The following is a 23,077-nucleotide window of genomic DNA, read 5'->3' on the forward strand; positions in this document are numbered from 1 at the left end:
ATGTTTCTGTGGTTTCAAAAACCACATCTTTATTCCGTCTCACAGATGGTGGAGTTGTGGTGTCTTCCACTATGAAAACACTTTTGAACTTATTATTCAGTTCTTCTTACAGCCTTACATCATCCTCTATATTTCCTCCTGAATTTCTTAGCCCGATTAACTGCTCTTTGATTGACGAATGATTCATGATGAATTTATGGAAAATTTGTGTATTTTCTCTTGCCATGTCCATGAAGTTCTGTTCAACATTTCTTTGTTCCCCCTTCCTTATCCTACTATAGTCATTCCTCATATACCTTGCAATTGATAGTTGGCAGGAGTGTTGTCTTTGTTTTTGTCATTGCACATTCGAAGCTTTTTGACATTCCATTAAACCATTCTTATTTCTTTTTTACTGTTTCCTTCGTATTCAAGACTTTAGGTACCCATGTTCCTGTTACTTCATCTCTCACCACAAAACCCTGGGTCCTAGCCACCAAACTCCATTTCCCAATCCGTGTGACCATAGAAATTGTTGAGATTTGTATAGTTTCCACACTTACATCTCCTCTTTATATCTTGTCTCACCTCTGCTCTCTGAATTACCTCATTTTTTGTACATTCACTCTTGAGAATTACATGATCACTTTTTTTTCACTTTAGTATATCTTATAAAATATTGTAAGTTTCCTGACAATCATTGACCACAGAGGTTTTACAGGAATTTTGCTTATGTATGCTGTCAGGCGATTATTAGATGTAGTCAGGAGTTGACATATAAGATTAGTAATACAATAATCTGCTTACAGTGGCAAAGAAGCGATCACTTTTCGATGACAGTCACGACCGAGAAATCCAAGAATTAACAGGAATCATCCGGCATGATTTGACTTCACTCACCAAACAACTTGGTGACCTTCGCAATCGATCTCGTGTTGCCTCCTCAACTGGCAATAATGCTCACCTTCAGAAACACTCCACAAACTTAGTTGGATCTTTACAAACCAAGGTTGCTTTCATAACCCAGATGTTTAAGGATGTTCTTGAAGTTCGAACTGAAGTAAGTAATGGAATTTCCTAAAGTGGATAGGTTAGTATGCATGCATTTTCTTTGTCTATTTCTGGATGCTTTCTCATTTATGTGGGTTATGTATGAAAGAAAGAAATACATATATGAACTGGTGCATATTAAATATTGGGTTAAACCATGGAAAGGTCTGTGGGGCCTGGATGGGGATAGGGAGCTGTGGTTTCGGTGTATTGCATGTGACAGCTTGAGAATGGATGTGAGTGGATTTGGCCTTTCTTTGTGTGTTTTCTTGTGCTACCTTGCTGACACAGGGAGCAGCGATGCTATTTTCTATGGGGCAAGGTGGTGCTGGGAATGGATAAAAACGAGCAAGTACGAAGATGTGTGGATGTATACAGATGCTCCCTGACTTATGACCATCCGTACAAATGACAGGAAAAATATAAATAAGAAATGATTTTTCAAATACAATCGCCATTTCCCACGTTAGCTAGGTAGCATTAAGAACAGGACTGAGCCATAGATGAATATCCTCACTTAGGCCCCTTCTCTGTTCCTTCTTTTGGGATAACGGGATGGGAGGATTTCCATCCTCTAGTCTCTCTCCTTTTAGTTGCCTTTAGTGACATGCTGGGAATACATGGGAAGTATTCTTTTTCCCCTCTCCCCAAGGATAAATATGAAATTTATGTAAATATGAAAATTACACTTGGTTGTACATCTGCCAGTGCTAATGGCTGCATGCATACGATAGTGATTGTCAGATGATCTGAGCATTGTGTACATCACAGCATCTTATAGTTACCATTCGGTTGTACATCTTCCAGTGCTAATGGCTGCATGGGTACGATAGTGAATGTCAGATGATCTGAGCATTGTGTACATCACAGCATCTTTTAGTTACCATTCAGTAAGCATGCATTATTCAAGTGAACTAATGAATTTTTGTGCTAGATTAAACTATTTTTTTTTCTTTGATAAACCCCAAAGATGATGAGCAAGAGGTAAAACCCATCATGTTGATAGATCTGGAATGAAGCCAAGGAAGATGCTCAATTTGGAATTGAAAATGAAGGTAATCACCCAGTATGGAGGAGGAAGAAAGTTAATGTGATTGCACGTGATCTACATTTGTCCCATTTAACGGTCTCCTTAATTTTGAAGGACAAAGAAAAAAAATATGTGAAGCAGTGAATGGTTCAGCAAGTATGAAGTCTGTAATGAAAACAAAGCAACGATAAGGGCCCATACATGAGATGGAAAGGATGTTGATGCTGTAAATGGAAGATAAAGTTCAAAAACATGTAACACTAAGTTACTAACAATTCAGGCGAAGACTAGAAGTCTTTTTAAGACTTTCAAGGAGCGAGCAGGAGAGCATTACATCAAGAACTTCAGAGCAAGTCATGGTGTAATGTACTTAAAAGAAGATATAGCTTGTGGATGTAACCAAGATGAGAAAAAAGGAGACATAGGTAGTATGTTTGAGGAAAGGAACCTGGATGTTTTGGCTCTGAGTGAAACGAAGCTCAAGGGTAAAGGGGAAGAGTGGTTTGGGAATGTCTTGGGAGTAAAGTCAGGGGTTAGTGAGAGGACAAGAGCAAGGGAAGGAGTAGCACTACTCCTGAAACAGGAGTTGTTGGAGTATGTGATAGAGTGTAAGAAAGTAAATTCTAGATTGATATGGGTAAAACTGAAAGTTGATGGAGAGAGATGGGTGATTATTGGTGCATATGCACCTGGGCATGAGAAGAAAGATCATGAGAGGCAAGTGTTTTGGGAGCAGCTGAGTGAGTGTGTTAGTAGTTTTGATGCACGAGACCGGGTTATAGTGATGGGTGATTTGAATGCAAAGGTGAGTAATGTGGCAGTTGAGGGAATAATTGGTGTACATGGGGTTTTCAATGTTGTAAATGGAAATGGTGAAGAGCTTTTAGATTTATGTGCTGAAAAAGGACTGATGATTGGGAATACCTGGTTTAAAAAGAGAGATATACATAAGTATACGTATGTACGTAGGAGAGATGGCCAGAGAGCTTTATTGGATAACGTGTTAATTGATAGGCGCGCGAAAGAGAGACTTTTGGATGTTAAAGTGCTGAGAGGTGCAACTGGAGGGATGTCTGATCATTACCTTGTGGAGGCGAAGGTGAAGATTTGTATGGGTTTTCAGAAAAGAAGAGAGAATGTTGGGGTGAAGAGATTGGTGAGAGTAAGTGAGCTTGGGAAGGAAACTTGTGTGAGGAAGTACCAGGAGAGACTGAGTACAGAATGTTAAAAGGTGAGAACAAAGGAGGTAAGGGGAGTGGGGGAGGAATGGGATGTGTTTAGGGAAGCAGTGAAGGCTTGCTCAAAAGATGCTTGTGGCATGAGAAGCGTGGGAGGTGGGTTGATTAGAAAGGGTAGTGAGTGGTGGGATGAAGAAGTAAGATTATTAGTGAAAGAGAAGAGAGAGGCATCTGGACGATTTTTGCAGGGAAAAAATGCAAATGAGTGGGAGATGAATAAAAGAAAGAGGCAGGAGGTCAAGAGAAAGGTGCAAGAGGTGAAAAAGAGGGCAAATGAGAGTTGGGGTGAGAGAGTATCATTAAATTTTAGGGTGAATAAAAAGATGTTTTGGAAGGGGGTAAATAAAGTGCATAAGACAAGGGAGCAAATGGGAACTTCAGTGAAGGGGGCTAATGGGGAGGTGATAACAAGTAGTGATGATGTGAGAAGGAGATGGAGTGAGTATTTTGAAGTTATGTTGAATGTGTTTGATGATAGAGTGGCAGATATAGGGTGTTTTGGTCGAAGTGGTGTGCAAAGTGAGAGGGTTAGGGAGAATGATTTGGTAAACAGAGAAGAGGTAGTAAAAGGTTTGCGGAAGATGAAAGCCGGCAAGGCAGCAGGTTTGGATGGTATTGCAGTGGAATTTATTAAAAAAGGGGGTGACTGTATTGTTGACTGGTTGGTAAGCTGGTGACGGAGTTTGGTAAAGTGTGTGGAAGAAGAAAGTTAAGAGTAAATGTGAATAAGAGCAAGGTTATTAGGTACAGTAGGGTTGAGGGTCAAGTCAATTGGGAGGTGAGTTTGAATGGAGAAAAACTGGAGGAAGTGAAGTGTTTTAGATATCTGGGAGTGGATCTGTCAGCGGATGGAACCATGGAAGCGGAAGTGGATCATAGGGTGGGGGAGGGGGCGAAAATTTTGGGAGCCTTGAAAAATGTGTGGAAGTCAAGAACATTATCCCGGAAAGCAAAAATGGGTATGTTTGAAGGAATAGTAGTTCCAACAATGTTGTATGGTTGCGAGGCGTGGGCTATGGATAGAGTTGTGCGCAGGAGGATGGATGTGCTGGAAATGAGATGTTTGAGGACAATGTGTGGTGTGAGGTGGTTTGATCGAGTAAGTAACGTAAGGGTAAGAGAGATGTGTGGAAATAAAAAGAGCGTGGTTGAGAGAGCAGAAGAGGGTGTTTTGAAATGGTTTGGGCACATGGAGAGAATGAGTGAGGAAAGATTGACCAAGAGGATATATGTGTCGGAGGTGGAGGGAACGAGGAGAAGAGGGAGACCAAATTGGAGGTGGAAAGATGGAGTGAAAAGGATTTTGTGTGATCGGGGCCTGAACATGCAGGAGGGTGAAAGGAGGGCAAGGAATAGAGTGAATTGGAGCGATGTGGTATACAGGGGTTGACGTGCTGTCAATGGATTGAATCAAGGCATGTGAAGCGTCCGGGGTAAACCATGGAAAGCTGTGTAGGTATGTATATTTGCGTGTGTGGACGTGTGTATGTACATGTGTATGGGGGGGGTTGGGCCATTTCTTTCGTCTGTTTCCTTGCGCTACCTCGCAAACGCGGGAGACAGCGACAAAGTATAAAAAAAAAAAAAAAAAAAAAAAAAATGATTCATGGTGAGGTGCCTGAGGATTGGAGGAATGCTTGCATAGTGCCATTGTACAAAGGCAAAGGGGATAAGAGTGAGTGCTCAAATTACAGAGGTATAAGTTTGTTGAGTATTCCTGGTAAATTATATGGGAGGGTATTGATTGAGAGGGTGAAGGCATGTACAGAGCATCAGATTGGGGAAGAGCAGTGTGGTTTCCAAAGTGGTAGAGGATGTGTGGATCAGGTGTTTGCTTTGAAGAATGTATGTGAGAAATACTTAGAAAAGGAAATGATTTGTATGTAGCATTTATGGATCTGGAGAAGGCATATGATAGAGTTGATAGAGATGCTCTGTGGAAGGTATTAAGAATATATGGTGTGGGAGGCAAGTTGTTAGAAGCAGTGAAAAGTTTTTATCGAGGATGTAAGGCATGTGTACGTGTAGGAAGAGAGGAAAGTGATTGGTTCTCAGTGAATGTAGGTTTGCGGCAGGGGTGTGTGATGTCTCCATGGCTGTTTAATTTGTTTATGGATGGGGTTGTTAGGGAGGTGAATGCAAGAGTTTTGGAAAGGGGCAAGTATGCAGTCTGTTGTGGATGAGAGAGCTTGGGAAGTGAGTCAGTTGTTGTTCGCTGATGATACAGCGCTGGTGGCTGATTCATGTGAGAAACTGCAGAAGCTGGTGACTGAGTTTGGTAAAGTGTGTGAAAGAAGAAAGTTAAGAGTAAATGTGAATAAGAGCAAGGTAATTAGGTACAGTAGGGTTGGGGGTCAAGTTAATTGGGAGGTAAGTTTGAATGGAGATAAACTGGAGGAAGTAAAGTGTTTTAGATATCTGGGAGTGGGTCTGGCAGCGGATGGAACCATGGAAGCGGAAGTGAATCATAGGGTGGGGGAGGGGGCGAAAATTTTAGGAGCCTTGAAGAATGTTTGGAAGTCGAGAACATTATCTCAGAAAGCAAAAATGGGTATGTTTGAAGGAATAGTGGTTCCAACAATGTTGTATGGTTGCGAGGCGTGGGCTATGGATAGAGTTGTGCGCAGGAGGATGGATGTGCTGGAAATGAGATGTTTGAGGACAATGTGTGGTGTGAGGTGGTTTGATCGAGTAAGTAACGTAAGGGTAAGAGAGATGTGTGGAAATAAAAAGAGCGTGGTTGAGAGAGCAGAAGAGGGTGTTTTGAAATGGTTTGGGCACATGGAGAGAATGAGTGAGGAAAGATTGACCAAGAGGATATATGTGTCGGAGGTGGAGGGAACGAGGAGAAGAGGGAGACCAAATTGGAGGTGGAAAGATGGAGTGAAAAGGATTTTGTGTGATCGGGGCCTGAACATGCAGGAGGGTGAAAGGAGGGCAAGGAATAGAGTGAATTGGAGCGATGTGGTATACAGGGGTTGACGTGCTGTCAGTGGATTGAATCAAGGCATGTGAAGCGTCCGGGGTAAACCATGGAAAGCTGTGTAGGTATGTATATTTGCGTGTGTGGACGTGTGTATGTACATGTGTATGGGGGGGGTTGGGCCATTTCTTTCGTCTGTTTCCTTGCGCTACCTCGCAAACGCGGGAGACAGCGACAAAGTATAAAAAAAAAAAAAAAAAAAAAAAAATGATTCATGGTGAGGTGCCTGAGGATTGGAGGAATGCTTGCATAGTGCCATTGTACAAAGGCAAAGGGGATAAGAGTGAGTGCTCAAATTACAGAGGTATAAGTTTGTTGAGTATTCCTGGTAAATTATATGGGAGGGTATTGATTGAGAGGGTGAAGGCATGTACAGAGCATCAGATTGGGGAAGAGCAGTGTGGTTTCCAAAGTGGTAGAGGATGTGTGGATCAGGTGTTTGCTTTGAAGAATGTATGTGAGAAATACTTAGAAAAGGAAATGATTTGTATGTAGCATTTATGGATCTGGAGAAGGCATATGATAGAGTTGATAGAGATGCTCTGTGGAAGGTATTAAGAATATATGGTGTGGGAGGCAAGTTGTTAGAAGCAGTGAAAAGTTTTTATCGAGGATGTAAGGCATGTGTACGTGTAGGAAGAGAGGAAAGTGATTGGTTCTCAGTGAATGTAGGTTTGCGGCAGGGGTGTGTGATGTCTCCATGGCTGTTTAATTTGTTTATGGATGGGGTTGTTAGGGAGGTGAATGCAAGAGTTTTGGAAAGGGGCAAGTATGCAGTCTGTTGTGGATGAGAGAGCTTGGGAAGTGAGTCAGTTGTTGTTCGCTGATGATACAGCGCTGGTGGCTGATTCATGTGAGAAACTGCAGAAGCTGGTGACTGAGTTTGGTAAAGTGTGTGAAAGAAGAAAGTTAAGAGTAAATGTGAATAAGAGCAAGGTAATTAGGTACAGTAGGGTTGGGGGTCAAGTTAATTGGGAGGTAAGTTTGAATGGAGATAAACTGGAGGAAGTAAAGTGTTTTAGATATCTGGGAGTGGGTCTGGCAGCGGATGGAACCATGGAAGCGGAAGTGAATCATAGGGTGGGGGAGGGGGCGAAAATTTTAGGAGCCTTGAAGAATGTTTGGAAGTCGAGAACATTATCTCAGAAAGCAAAAATGGGTATGTTTGAAGGAATAGTGGTTCCAACAATGTTGTATGGTTGCGAGGCATGGGCTATGGATAGAGTTGTGTGCAGGAGGGTGGATGTGCTGTAAGTGAGATGTTTGAGGACAATATGAGGTGTGAGGTGGTTTGATCGAGTAAGTAATAATAGGGTAAGAGAGATGTGTGGAAATAAAAACAGTATGGTTGAGAGAGCAGAAGAGGGTGTTCTGAAATGGTTTGGTCACATGGAGAGAATGAGTGAGTAAAGATTGACCAAGAGGATATATGTGTCAGAGGTGGAGGGAACGAGGAGAAGTGGGAGACCAAATTGGAGGTGGAAAGATGGAGTGGAAAAGATTTTGAGTGATCGGGGTCTGAACATGCAGGAGGGTGAAAGGCGTGCAAGGAATAGAGTGAATTGGAACGATGTGGTATACCGGGGTCGACATGCTGTCAATGGATTGAACCAGGGCATGTGAAGCGTCTGGGGTAAACCATGGAAAGTTGTGTGGGGCCTGGATGTGGAAAGGGAGCTGTGGTTTCGGTGCATTATTACATGACAGCTAGAGACTGAGTGTGAACGAATGGGGCCTTTGTTGTCTTTTCCTTGCGCTACCTCGCACACATGAGGGGGGAGAGGGTTGTTATTCCATGTGTGGCGGGGTGGCGATGGGAATGAATAGGGGCAGACAGTATGAATTATGTACATGTATATATATGTATATGTCTGTGTGTGTGTATATATGTGTACATTGAGATGTATAGGTATGTATATTTGCGTGTGGACATGTGTGTATATACATGTGTATGTGGGTGGGTTGGGCCATTTCTTTCGTCTGTTTCCTTGCGCTACCTCACTAACGCGGGAGACAGCGATAAAGCAAAATGAATAAATAAATATAGCTTGCACAATGTTCGAGTCACAGGTGAAGCAGCAAGTGCTGACAAAGAAAAAGATATATAAATTAGAAAATATACGTAAGTATAAAAATTACGCTTGATCGAATATCTGCCAGTGTTAACGGCTGCATGTGTACAATAGTGAATGTTAGATGATCTCAGTATTATGAACATCACATCATCTCTTTCAGTTCTCGTTATCAGTTACCATTCAGTAAGCGCACATTATTCAAGTTAATCTTATGAATTTTCATGCTGAACTAAACCATTTTTATATTAAACCCCAAAGAGAACTTCATAGCAAGTCTTGGTTGGTGCAATAGATTTAAAAGAAGATATATCCTGCATACTGTGTGAGTCACAGATGAAGCAGCAAATGCTGATGAAGGAGCTGCCGAAAAGTTCATTGAAAGTTTGGATGAATCAGTCCGTGAAATAAAGATTCTTGAATTAAAGGCAGAAAAAACTATAGAATCATCAAATAAAGCTGTTCATAAAAACAAAATAATCATGATAGAAATTGAGTAGGATAAAAGAATGATGTACAGATATATGAATTATACATGGGTAGGATAAAAGGATGCTGTACAGGTATACGAATTGTACATGCCATGCTAACATATGTATGACTTACATCCATTTCAAGGTATACATCGAGAACTTCATAGCAAGTCTTGGTTGGTGCAATAGATTTAAAAGAAGATATATCCTGCACAGTGTGTGAGTCACAGATGAAGCAGCAAATGCTGATGAAGGAGCTGCTGAAAAGTTCATTGAAAGTTTGGATGAATCAGTCCGTGAAATAAAGATTCTTGAATTAAAGGCAGAAAAAACCATAGAATCATCAAATAAAGCTGTTCATAAAAACAAAATAATCATGATAGAAATTGAGTAGGAGAAAAGAATGATGTACAGATATATGAATTATACATGGGTAGGATAAAAGGATGCTGTACAGGTATACGAATTGTACATGCCATGCTAACATATGTACGACTTACATCCATTTCAAGATCTGACCAGTCGGTCAGAATGGAACTCAGACTTATGTTGAGTATCTGTATATGTATGTGTGTATGTATTTAGATTTCTGAAAGGGGAAACAGAAGGAAGGAGTCATGCAGGGAGTGCTCAACCTCCTTGAAGGCTCAGATTGAGGTGTCTAAATGTGTGTGGATGTAACCAAGATGAGAAAAAAGGAGACATAGGTAGTATGTTTGAGGAAAGGAACGTGGATGTTTTGGCTCTGAGTAAAACGAAACTCAAGGGTAAAGGTAAAGAGTGGTTTGGGAATGTCTTGGGAATAAAGTCAGGGGTTTGTGAGTGGACAAGAGCTCAGGAAGGAGTAACAGTCCTCCTGAAGCAGGAGTTGTTGTAATAGAGTGTAAGAAAGTAAGAAAGATTGATATGGGTAAAACTGAAAGTGGAAGGAAAGAGATGAGTGAATATTGGTGCCTATGCATCTAGTCATAAGAAAGATCATGAGAGGCAAGTGTTTTGGGAGCAGCTGAATGGGTGTGTTAGCAGCATTGATGCATGAGACCAGGTTATAGTGATGGGTGATTTGAATGCAAAGGTGAGTATTGTGGCAGTTGAGGGTATAATTGGTGTACATGGGTTGTTCAGTGTTGTAAATGGAAATGGTGAAGAGCTTTTGGATTTGTGTGCTGTAAAAGGAGTAGTGATTAGGAATACCTGGTTTAAAAAGGGAGATATACATAAGTATACATATGTGAGTAGGAGAGATGGCCAGAGGGCATTATTGGATTATGTGTTAATTGATAGGTGTGTAAAAGAGAGACTTCAGCTGGAGGGATGACTGACCACTATCTTGTGGAGGCGAAGGGAAAGATTTGTCGAGGTTTTCAGAAAAAAGGAGAGAATGTTGGGGAGAAGAGATTGGTGAGGGTAAGTGAGCTTGGAAAAGAGATTATTGTGTGAGGATGTACCAAGAGAGATTGAGTGCAGAATGGCTAAAGGTAAGAGCAGTTGACATAAGTGAGATTGAGTACAGAATGGCAAAAGGTGAGAGCAAATGACATAAGTGGAGTGGGGAAGGAATGGGATGTATTTAGGGAAGCATTGATGGCTTGCACAAAAGATGCATATTGCATGGGAAATGTGGGAAGTGGGCAGATTAGAAAGGGTGGTTAATTGTGGGATGAAGAAGTAAGATTGTTAGTGAAAGAGAAGAGAGAGGTGTTTGGACGACTTTTGCAGGGAAGTAGTGCAAATTACTGGGAGATGTATAAAAGAAAGCAGAGGGAGGTCAAGAGAAACTTGTAAGAGGTGAAAAAGAGGGCAAATGAGAGTTGGAGTGAAAGAGTACCATTGAATTCTAGGGAGAATAAAAGGATGTTTTGGAAGGAGATAAATAAAGTGCGTAAAACAAGAGAACAAATGGGAACATCGGTGAAGGGGGCAAATGGGGAGGTAATAACAAGTAGTGGTGAAGTGAGAAGGAGATGGGGTGAGTATTTTGAAGGGTTCTTGAATGTGTTTGATGATAGAGACGCAGATATGGGATGTTTTGGTTGGAGTGGTGTGCAGACTGTGAGGGCCAGGGAGATTGGTTTGGTAAACAGAGAAGAGGTAGTGAAAGCTGGCAGAGCAGCAGCTTTGGATGGTATTGCAGTGGAATTTATTAAAAAAGGGGATGACTGTGTTGTTGACTGGTTGGTAAGGATATTCAATGTATGTATGGATCATGATGAAGTGCCTGAGGATTGGAGGAATGCATGCATAATGCCATTGTATAAAGGCAAAGGGGATAAAGGTGAGTGTTCAAATTACAGAGGTATACGTTTGAGTATTCCTGGGAAATTTTATGGGAGGGTATTGATTGAGAGGGTAAAGGCATGTACAGAGCATCAGACTGGGGAAAAGCAGTGTGTTTTCATAAGTGGTAGAGGATGTGTGGATCAGGTGTTTGTTTTGAAATATGTATGTGAGAAATACTTAGAAAAACAGATGGATTTGTATGTAGCATTTATGGATCTGGAGAAGGCATATGATAGAGTTGATAGAGATGCTTTGTGGAAGGTATTAAGAGTATATGGTGTGGGAGGTAAGTTGCTAGAAGCAGTGAAAAGTTTTTATTAAGGATGTAAGGCATGTATACGAGTAGGAAGAGAGGAAAGTTATTGGTTCTCGAGGAATGTCGGTTTGCGGCAGGGGTGCATGATGTCTCCATGGTTGTTTAATTTGTTTATGGATGGGGTTTTTAGGGAGGTGAATGCAAAAGTTTTGGAGAGAGGGGCAAGTATGCAGTCTGCTCTGGATGAGAGGGCTTGGGAAGTGAGTCAGCTGTTGTTTGCTGATGCTACAGCGCTGGTGTCTGATTTGGGTGAGAAACTGCAGAAGCTGGTGACTGAGTTTGGTAAAGTGTGTGAAAGAAGAGAATGGAGAGTAAATGTGAAATAGAGCAAGGTTATTAGGTTCAGTAGGGTTGAGGGACAAGCTAATTGGGAGGTAAGTTTGAATGGAGAAAAACTGGAGGAAGTGAAGTGTTTTGAATATTTAGGAGTGGATTTGGCAGCAGGTGGAACCATGGAAGCGGAAGTGAGTCACAGGGTGGGGGAGGGGGTGAAGGTTCTGGGAACGTTGAAGAATGTGTGGAAGTTGAGAGCATTATCTTGGAGAGCAAAAATGGGTATGTTTGAAGGAGTAGTGGTTCCAACAATGTTATATGGTTGCGAGGCATGGGCTATAGATAGGGTTTTACGGAGGAGGGTGGCTGTGTTGGAAATGAAATGTTTGAGGACAATATGCGGTGTGAGGTGGTTTGATTGAGTAAGTAATGAAAGGGTAAGAGAGATGTGTGGTAATAAAAAAAGTGTGGTTGAGAGAGCAGAAGAAATGGTTTGGTCACATGTAGAGAATGAGTGAGGAAAGATTGACAAAGATGATATATGTGTCAGAGGTGGGGGGAACGAGAAGTGGGAGTCACAGGGTGGGGGAGGGGGTGAAGGTTCTGGGAACGTTGAAGAATGTGTGGAAGTTGAGAGAATTATCTTGGAGAGCAAAAATGGGTATGTTTGAAGGAATAGTGGTTCCAACAATGTTATATGGTTGCGAGGCATGGGCTATAGATAGGGTTTTACGGAGGAGGGTGGCTGTGTTGGAAATGAAATGTTTGAGGACAATATGCGGTGTGAGGTGGTTTGATTGAGTAAGTAATGAAAGGGTAAGAGAGATGTGTGGTAATAAAAAAAGTGTGGTTGAGAGAGCAGAAGAAATGGTTTGGTCACATGTAGAGAATGAGTGAGGAAAGATTGACAAAGATGATATATGTGTCAGAGGTGGGGGGAACGAGAAGTGGGAGTCACAGGGTGGGGGAGGGGGTGAAGGTTCTGGGAACGTTGAAGAATGTGTGGAAGTTGAGAACATTATCTTGGAGAGCAAAAATGGGTATGTTTGAAGGAATAGTGGTTCCAACAATGTTATATGGTTGCGAGGCATGGGCTATAGATAGGGTTTTGCGGAGGAGGGTGGCTGTGTTGGAAATGAAATGTTGAGGACAATATGTGGTGTGAGGCGGTTTGATTGAGTAAGTAATGAAAGGGTAAGAGAGATGTGTGGTAATAAAAAAAGTGTGGTTGAGAGAGCAGAAGAAATGGTTTGGTCACATGTAGAGAATGAGTGAGGAAAGATTGACAAAGATGATATATGTCAGAGGTGGGGGGAACGAGAAGTGGGAGTCACAGGGTGGGGGAGGGGGTGAAGGTTCTGGGAACGTTGAAGAATGTGTGGAAGTTGAGAACATTATCTTGGAGAGCAAAAATGGGTATGTTTGAAGGAATAGTGGTTCCAACAATGTTATATGGTTGCGAGGCATGGGCTATAGATAGGGTTTTGCGGAGGAGGGTGGCTGTGTTGGAAATGAAATGTTGAGGACAATATGTGGTGTGAGGTGGTTTGATTGAGTAAGTAATGAAAGGGTAAGAGAGATGTGTGGTAATAAAAAAAGTGTGGTTGAGAGAGCAGAAGAAATGGTTTGGTCACATATAGAGAATGAGTGAGGAAAGATTGACAAAGATGGTATATGTGTCAGAGGTGGAGGGAACGAGAAGTGGGAGGCCAAATTGGAGGTTGAAGGATGGAGTGAAAAAGATTTTGAGCAGTCTGGGCCTGAACATACAGAAGGGTGAACGGCATGCAAGGAATAGAGTGAACTGGAACGATGTGGTATACATATGTATATTTGTATGTATTTCATACATATTCGCCATTTCCCACATTTGCGAGGTAGCATTAAGAACAGAGGATTGAGCCTTAGAGGGAATATCCTTACTTGACCCCTTCTCTGTTCCTTCTTTAGGAAAATTAGAAATGAGCGGGGAGCATTTCCAGTCCCCCGGTCCCTTCCCCTTTAGTTGTCTTCTACAACATGCAGGGAATAAATGGGAAGTATTCTTTCTCCTCTATCCCTAGGGATAATATATATGTATTATTTATTATACTTTGTTGCTGTCTCCCGTGTTAGCAAGGTACTGCAAGGAAACAGATGAAAAAATGGCCCAACCCACTCACTTACACATGTATATACGTACGCATCCACACACGCACATGTACATACCTATACATTTTAACGTATATATATATATATATATTTATTTATTTATTTATTTATTATACTTTGTCGCTGTCTCCCGCGTTTGCGAGGTAGCGCAAGGAAACAGACGAAAGAAATGGCCCAACCCCCACCCCACACACATGTATATACATACGTCCACACACGCAAATATACATACCTACACAGCTTTCCATGGTTTACCCCAGACGCTTCACATGCCTTGATTCAATCCACTGACAGCACGTCAACCCCGGTATACCACATCGCTCCAATTCACTCTATTCCTTGCCCTCCTTTCACCCTCCTGCATGTTCAGGCCCCGATCACACAAAATCTTTTTCACTCCATCTTTCCACCTCCAATTTGGTCTCCCTCTTCTCCTCGTTCCATCCACCTCCGACACATATATCCTCTTGGTCAATCTTTCCTCACTCATTCTCTCCATGTGCCCAGACCATTTCAAAACACCCTCTTCTGCTCTATCAACCACGCTCTTTTTATTTCCACACATCTCTCTTACCCTTACGTTACTTACTCGATCAAACCACCTCACACCACACATTGTCCTCAAACATCTCATTTCCAGCACATCCACCCTCCTGCGCACAACTCTATCCATAGCCCACGCCTCACAACCATAAAACATTGTTGGAACCACTATTCCTTCAAACATACCCATTTTTGCTTTCCGAGATAATGTTCTCGACTTCCACACATTCTTCAAGGCTCTCAGGATTTTCGCCCGCTCCCCCACCCTATGATCCACTTCCGCTTCCATGGTTCCATCCGCTGCCAGATCCACTCCCAGATATCTAAAACACTTCCTCCAGTTTTTCTCCATTCAAACTTACCTCCCAATTGACTTGACCCTCAACCCTACTGTACCTAATAACCTTGCTCTTATTCACATTTACTCTTAACTTTCTTCTTTCACACACTTTACCAAACTCAGTCACCAGCTTCTGCAGTTTCTCACATGAATCAGCCACCAGTGCTGTATCATCAGCGAACAACAACTGACTCACTTCCCAAGCTCTCTCATCCACAACAGACTTCATACTTGCCCCTCTTTCCAAAACTCTTGCATTCACCTCCCTAACAACCCCATCCATAAACAAATTAAACAACCATGGAGACATCACACACCCCTGCCGCAAACCTACATTCACTGAGAACCAGTCACTTTCCTCTCTTCCTACACGTACACATGCCTTACTTCCTCGATAAAAACTTTTCACTGCTTCTAACAACTTGCCTCCCACACCATATATTCTTAATACCTTCCACAGAGCATCTCTATCAACTCTATCATATGCCTTCTCCAGATCCATAAATGCTACATACAAATCCATTTGCTTTTCTAAGTATTTCTCACATACATTCTTCAAAGTAAACACCTGATCCACACATCCTCTACCACTTCTGAAACCGCACTGCTCTTCCCCAATCTGATGCTCTGTACATGCCTTCACCCTCTCAATCAATACCCTCCCATATAATTTACCAGGAATACTCAACAAACTTATACCTCTGAAATTTGAGCACTCCCTCTTATCCCCTTTGCCTTTGTACAATGGCACTATGCACGCATTCTGCCAATCCTCAGGCACCTCACCATGAGTCATACATACATTAAATAACCTTACCAACCAGTCAATAATACAGTCACCCCCTTTTTTGATAAATTCCACTGCAATACCATCCAAACCTGCTGCCTTGCCGGCTTTCATCTTCCGCAAAGCTTTTACTACCTCTTCTCTGTTTACCAAATCATTTTCCCTAACCCTCTCACTTTGCACACCACCTCGACCAAAACACCCTATATCTGCCACTCTATCATCAAACACATTCAAAAAACCTTGAAAATACTCACTCCATCTCCTTCTCACATCATCACTACTTGTTATCACCTCCCCATTTGCGCCCTTCACTGAAGTTCCCATTTGCTCCCTTGTCTTACGCACTTTATTTACCTCCTTCCAGAACATCTTTTTATTCTCCCTATAATTTAATGATACTCTCTCACCCCAACTCTAATTTGCCCTCTTTTTCACCTCTTGCACCTTTCTCTTGACCTCCTGTCTCTTTCTTTTATACATCTCCCACTCAATTGCATTTTTTCCCTGCAAAAATCGTCCAAATGCCTCTCTCTTCTTTTTCACTAATAATGTTACTACTTCATCCCACCACTCACTACCCTTTCTAATCAACCCACCTCCCACTCTTCTCATGCCACAAGCATCTTTTGCGCAATCCATCACTGATTCCCTAAATACATCCCATTCCTCCCCCACTCCCCTTACTTCCATTGTTCTCACCTTTTTCCATTCTGTACTCAGTCTCTCCTGGTACTTCTCACACAAGTCTCCTTCCCAAGCTCACTTACTCTCACCACCCTCTTCACCCCAATATTCACTCTTCTTTTCTGAAAACCCATACAAATCTTCACCTTAGCCTCCACAAGATAATGATCAGACATCCCTCCAGTTGCACCTCTCAGCACATTAACATCCAAAAGTCTCTCTTTCACGCACCTGTCAATTAACACATAATCCAATAATGCTCTCTGGCCATCTCTCCTACTTACATACGTATACTTATGTATATCTCGCTTTTTAAACCAGGTATTCCCAATCACCAGTCCTTATTCAGCTCATAAATCTACAAGCTCTTCACCATTTCCATTTACAACACTGAACACCCCATGTATACCAATTATTCCCTCAACTGCCACATTACTCACCTTTGCATTCAAATCGCCCATCACTATAACCCGGTCTCGTGCATCAAAACCACTAACACACTCATTCAGCTGCTCCCAAAACACTTGCCTCTCATGATCTTTCTTCTCATGCCCAGGTGCATATGCACCAATAATCACCCATCTCTCTCCATCAACTTTCAGTTTTACCCATATTAATCGAGAATTTACTTTCTTACATTCTATCACATACTCCCACAACTCCTGTTTCAAGAGTACTGCTACTCCTTCCCTTGCTCTTGTCCTCTCACTAACCCCTGACTTTACTCCCAAGACATTCCCAAACCACTCTTCCCCTTTACCCTTGAGCTTCGTTTCACTCAGAGCCAAAACATCCAGGTTCCTTTCCTCAAACATACTACCTATCTCTCCTTTTTTCACATTTTGGTTACATCCACACACATTTAGACATCCCAGTCTGAGCCTTCGAGGAGGATGAGCACTCCCCGCGTGACTCCTTCTTCTGTTTTTCATTTTAGAAAGTTAAAAAAAATATCATTATCATTAAATTTTAGGGAGAATAAAAAGATGTTCTGGAAAGAGGTAAATAAAGTGCGTAAGACAAGGGAGCAAATGGGAACTTCAGTGAAGGGCGCAAATGGGGAGGTGATAACAAGTAGTGGTGATGTGAGAAGGAGATGGAGTGAGTATTTTCAAGGTTTGCTGAATGTGTTTGATGATAGAGTGGCAGATATAGGGTGTTTTGGTCGAGGTGGTGTGCAAAGTGAGAGGGTTAGGGAAAATGATTTGGTAAACAGAGAAGAGGTAGTGAAAGCTTTGCAGAAGATGAAAGCCGGCAAGGCAGCAGGTTTGGATGGTATTGCAGTGGAATTTATTAAAAAAGGGGGTGACTGTATTGTTGACTGGTTGGTAAGGTTATTTAATGTATGTATGACTCATGGTGAGGATTGGCGGAATGCGTGCATAGTGCCATTGTACAAAGGCAAAGGGGATAAGAGTGAGTGCTCAAATTACAGAGGTATAAGTTTGTTGAGTATTCCTGGTAAATTATATGGGAGGGTATTGATTGAGAGGGTAAAGGCATGTACAGAGCATCAGATTGGGGAAGAGCAGTGTGGTTTCAGAAGTGGTAGAGGATGTGTGGATCAGGTGTTTGCTTTGAAGAATGTATGTGAGAAATACTTAGAAAAGCAAATGAATTTGTATGTAGCATTTATGGATCTGGAGAAGGCATATGATAGAGTTGATAGAGATGCTCTGTGGAAGGTATTAAGAATATATGGTGTGGGAGGAAAGTTGTTAGAAGCAGTGAAAAGTTTTTATCGAGGATGTAAGGCATGTGTACGTGTAGGAAGAGAGGAAAGTGATTGGTTCTCAGTGAATGTAGGTTTGCGGCAGGGGTGTGTGATGTCTCCATGGTTGTTTAATTTGTTTATGGATGGGGTTGTTAGGGAGGTAAATGCAAGAGTTTTGGAAAGAGGGGCAAGTATGAAGTCTGTTGTGGATGAGAGAGCTTGGGAAGTGAGTCAGTTGTTGTTCGCTGATGATACAGCGCTGGTGGCTGATTCATGTGAGAAACTGCAGAAACTGGTGACTGAGTTTGGTAAAGTGTGTGGAAGAAGAAAGTTAAGAGTAAATGTGAATAAGAGCAAGGTTATTAGGTACAGTAGGGTTGAGGGTCAAGTCAATTGGGAGGTGAGTTTGAATGGAGAAAAACTGGAGGAAGTGAAGTGTTTTAGATATCTGGGAGTGGATCTGGCAGCGGATGGAACCATGGAAGCGGAAGTGGATCATAGGGTGGGGGAGGGGGCGAAAATTCTGGGGGCCTTGAAGAATGTGTGGAAGTCAAGAACATTGTCTTGGAAAGCAAAAATGGGTATGTTTGAAGGAATAGTGGTTCCAACAATGTTGTATGGTTGCGAGGCGTGGGCTATGGATAGAGTTGTGTGCAGGAGGATGGATGTGCTGGAAATGAGATGTTTGAGGACAATGTGTGGTGTGAGGTGGTTTGATCGAGTGAGTAACGTAAGGGTAAGAGAGATGTGTGGAAATAAAAAGAGCGTGGTTGAGAGAGCAGAGGAGGGTGTTTTGAAGTGGTTTGGGCACATGGAGAGGATGAGTGAGGAAAGATTGACCAAGAGGATATATGTGTCGGAGGTGGAGGGAACAAGGAGAAGAGGGAGACCAAATTGGAGGTGGAAAGATGGAGTGAAAAAGATTTTGTGTGATCGGGGCCTGAACATGCAGGAGGGTGAAAGGAGGGCAAGGAATAGAGTGAATTGGAGCGATGTGGTATACAGGGGTTGACGTGCTGTCAGTGGATTGAATCAAGGCATGTGAAGCGTCTGGGGTAAACCATGGAAAGCTGTGTAGGTATGTATATTTGCGTGTGTGGACGTATGTATATACATGTGTATGGGGGGGGGGTTGGGCCATTTCTTTCGTCTGTTTCCTTGCGCTACCTCGCAAACGCAGGAGACAGCGACAAAGTATAATAAATAATATAGAAAAAATATTATATATATATATATATATATATTTTTTTTTTTCATACTATTCGCTATTTCCCGCGATAGCGAGGTAGCGTTAAGAACAGAGGACTGGGCCTTTGAGGGAATATCCTCACCTGGACCTCTTCTCTGTTCCTTCTTTTGGAAAAAAAAAAAAAAAAAAAACGAGAGGGGAGGATTTCCAGCCCCCCGCTCCCTTCCCTTTTAGTCGCCTTCTACGACACGCAGGGAATACGTGGGAACTATTCTTTCTCCCCTATCCCCAGGGAATATATTAAGCATATATATATATATATATATATATATATATATATATATATATATATATATATATATATATATGGGGATAGGGGATTAAGAATACTTCCCACGTATTCCCTGCATGTCGTAGAAGGCGACTAAAAGGGGAGGGAGCGGGGGGCTGGAAATCCTCCCCTCTCGTTTTTTTTTTTTTTTTTTTTTTTTTTTTTTTTTTTTTTTTTTTTCAAAAGAAGGAACAGAGAATTGGGCCAGGTGAGGGTATTCCCTCAAAGGCCCAGTCCTCTGTTCTTAACGCTACCTCGCTAATGCGGGAAATGGCGAATAGTTTGAAAGAAAGAAATGAAATATATATATATATATATATATATATATATATATATATATATATATATATATATATATATATATATATGACAGTGATTGTGTCAGCGTCGCGTCGCCTCGCCGCAGTGTATCGAGACAGACTTCCCCAGAACTTTTTAAAGGGGAAGTAAATGTTTACAGTTGTGTTACTGGAGTGATAGTTTTCATGCATGGTGTTTTGACAAGAAAATAGTGAAGTTGGAGAAAAATGTAGCTTAGACATTGAAGCTTATTGATTCAGTGGTGAAATTGATGAGAACTGCTATTGACGTTTGTGTGAATAAATTGTACATTTCCTTTTCCATAGCCAGAGGTTGAACCATTATGTGACGTTCATTTTTTTTCATTCATTTCAAGCTAAAAGTTTGTTTTCTAAATTGTTTCTTACATTTTTCATATGTATATATATGTATATATATGTATGTGTGTGTGTGTGTGTGTGTGTGTGTGCGTGTGTGTTTATATATGTATATTATCCCTGGGGATAGGGGTGAAAGAATACTTCCCATGTATTCCTCGCGTGTCGTAGAAAGCGACTAGAGGGGACGGGAGCGGGGGGCCGGAAATCCTCCCCTCCTTGTATTAACTTTCTAAAATGGGAAACAGAAGAAGGAGTCACGCGGGGAGTGCTCATCCTCCTCGAAGGCTCAGAGTGGGGTGCCTAAATGTGTGTGGATGTAACCAAGATGTGAAAAAAGGAGAGATAGGTAGTATGTTTGAGGAAAGGAACCTGGATGTTTTGGCTCTGAGTGAAACGAAGCTCAAGGGTAAAGGGGAAGAGTGGTTTGGAAATGTCTGGGGAGTGAAGTCAGGGGTTAGTGAGAGGACAAGAGCAAGGGAAGGAGTAGCAATACTCCTGAAACAGGAGTTGTGGGAGTATGTCATAGAATGTAAGAAAGTAAATTCTCGATTAATATGGGTAAAACTGAAAGTTGATGGAGAGAGGTGGGTGATTATTGGTGCATATGCACCTGGGCATGAGAAGAAAGATCATGAGAGGCAAGTGTTTTGGGAACAGCTAAATGAGTGTGTTAGCGGTTTTGATGCACGAGACCGGGTTATAGTGATGGGTGATTTGAATGCAAAGGTGAGTAATGCGGCAGTTGAGGGAATAATTGGTATGCATGGGGTGTTCAGTGTTGTAAATGGAAATGGTGAAGAGCTTGTAGATTTATGTGCTGAAAAAGGACTGATGATCGGGAATACCTGGTTTAAAAAGCGAGATATACATAAGTATACTTATGTAAGTAGGAGAGATGGCCAGAGAGCGTTATTGGATTACGTGTTAATGGACAGGCGTGCGAAAGAGAGACTTTTGGATGTCAATGTGCTGAGAGGTGCAACTGGAGGGATGTCTGATCATTATCTTGTGGAGGCTAAGGTGAAGATTAGTATGGGTTTTCAGAAAAGAAGAGTGAATGTTGGGGTGAAGAAGGTGGTGAGAGTAAGTGAGCTTGGGAAGGAGACCTGTGTGAAGAAGTATCAGGAGAGACTGTGTACAGAATGGAAAAAGGTGAGAACAATGGAAGTAAGGGGAGTGGGGGAGGAATGGGATGTATTTAGGGAATCAGTGATGGATTGCGCAAAAGATGCTTGTGGCATGAGAAGAGTGGGAGGTGGGCTGTTTAGAAAGGGTAGTGAGTGGTGGGATGAAGAAGTAAGAGTATTAGTGAAAGAGAAGAGAGAGGCATTTGGACGATTTTTGCAGGGAAAAAATGCAATTGAGTGGGAGAAGTATAAAAGAAAGAGACAGGAGGTCAAGAGAAAGGTGCAAGAGGTGAAAAAAAGGGCAAATGAGAGTTGGGGTGAGAGACTATCAGTAAATTTTAGGGAGAATAAAAAGATGTTCTGGAAGGAGGTAAATAGGGTGCGTAAGACAAGGGAGCAAATGGGAACTTCAGTGAAGGGCGTAAATGGGGAGGTGATAACAAGTAGTGGTGATGTGAGAAGGAGATGGAATGAGTATTTTGAAGGTTTGTTGAATGTGTCTGATGACAGAGTGGCAGATATAGGGTGTTTGGGTCGAGGTGGTGTGCAAAGTGAGAGGGTTAGGGAAAATGATTTGGTAAACAGAGAAGAGGTAGTAAAAGCTTTGCGGAAGATGAAAGCCGGCAAGGCAGCAGGTTTGGATGGTATTGCAGTGGAATTTATTAAAAAAGGGGGTGACTGTATTGTTGACTGGTTGGTAAGGTTATTTAATGTATGTATGACTCATGGTGAGGTGCCTGAGGATTGGCGGAATGCTTGCATAGTGCCATTGTACAAAGGCAAAGGGGATAAGAGTGAGTGCTCAAATTACAGAGGTATAAGTTTGTTGAGTATTCCTGGTAAATTATATGGGAGGGTATTGATTGAGAGGGTGAAGGCATGTACAGAGCATCAGATTGGGGAAGAGCAGTGTGGTTTCAGAAGTGGTAGAGGATGTGTGGATCAGGTGTTTGCTTTGAAGAATGTATGTGAGAAATACTTAGAAAAGCAAATGGATTTGTATGTAGTATTTATGGATCTGGAGAAGGCATATGATAGAGTTGATAGAGATGCTCTGTGGAAGGTATTAAGAATATATGGTGTGGGAGGAAAGTTGTTAGAAGCAGTGAAAAGTTTTTATCGAGGATGTAAGGCATGTGTACGTGTAGGAAGAGAGGAAAGTGATTGGTTCTCAGTGAATGTAGGTTTGCGGCAGGGGTGTGTGATGTCTCCATGGTTGTTTAATTTGTTTATGGATGGGGTTGTTAGGGAGGTAAATGCAAGAGTTTTGGAAAGAGGGGCAAGTATGAAGTCTGTTGGGGATGAGAGAGCTTGGGAAGTGAGTCAGTTGTTGTTCGCTGATGATACAGCGCTGGTGGCGGATTCATGTGAGAAACTGCAGAAGCTGGTGACGGAGTTTGGTAAAGTGTGTGGAAGAAGAAAGTTAAGAGTAAATGTCAATAAGAGCAAAGTTATTAGGTACAGTAGGGTTGAGGGTCAAGTCAATTGGGAGGTGAGTTTGAATGGTGAGAGGCTGGAGGAAGTGAAGTGTTTTAGATATCTGGGAGTGGATCTGTCAGCGGATGGAACCATGGAAGCGGAAGTGGATCATAGGGTGGGGGAGGGGGCGAAAATTTTGGGAGCCTTGGAAAATGTGTGGAAGTCGAGAACATTATCCCGGAAAGCAAAAATGGGTATGTTTGAAGGAATAGTAGTTCCAACAATGTTGTATGGTTGCGAGGCGTGGGCTATGGATAGAGTTGTGCGTAGGAGGATGGATGTGCTGGAAATGAGATGTTTGAGGACAATGTGTGGTGTGAGGTGGTTTGATCGAGTAAGTAACGTAAGGGTAAGA

General features: G+C 42.0%; 1 protein-coding gene across 1 annotated transcript in view; it reads left to right on the forward strand.

Annotated features, from left to right (window-relative positions):
• The window catches only part of Syx5 (syntaxin 5), a 105,805-nt gene that overhangs the window by 38,825 nt on the left and 43,903 nt on the right, over positions 1–23,077 (forward strand). The window contains exon 5 of the mRNA XM_071672995.1: positions 789–1,039. Within this exon, the coding sequence (XP_071529096.1) occupies positions 789–1,039 (251 nt within the window). The remainder of the gene's footprint in view (positions 1–788; positions 1,040–23,077) is intronic.

Source organism: Panulirus ornatus, chromosome 18 (genome assembly GCF_036320965.1).
Source record: "Panulirus ornatus isolate Po-2019 chromosome 18, ASM3632096v1, whole genome shotgun sequence".
Lineage (NCBI taxonomy): Eukaryota > Metazoa > Arthropoda > Malacostraca > Decapoda > Palinuridae > Panulirus > Panulirus ornatus.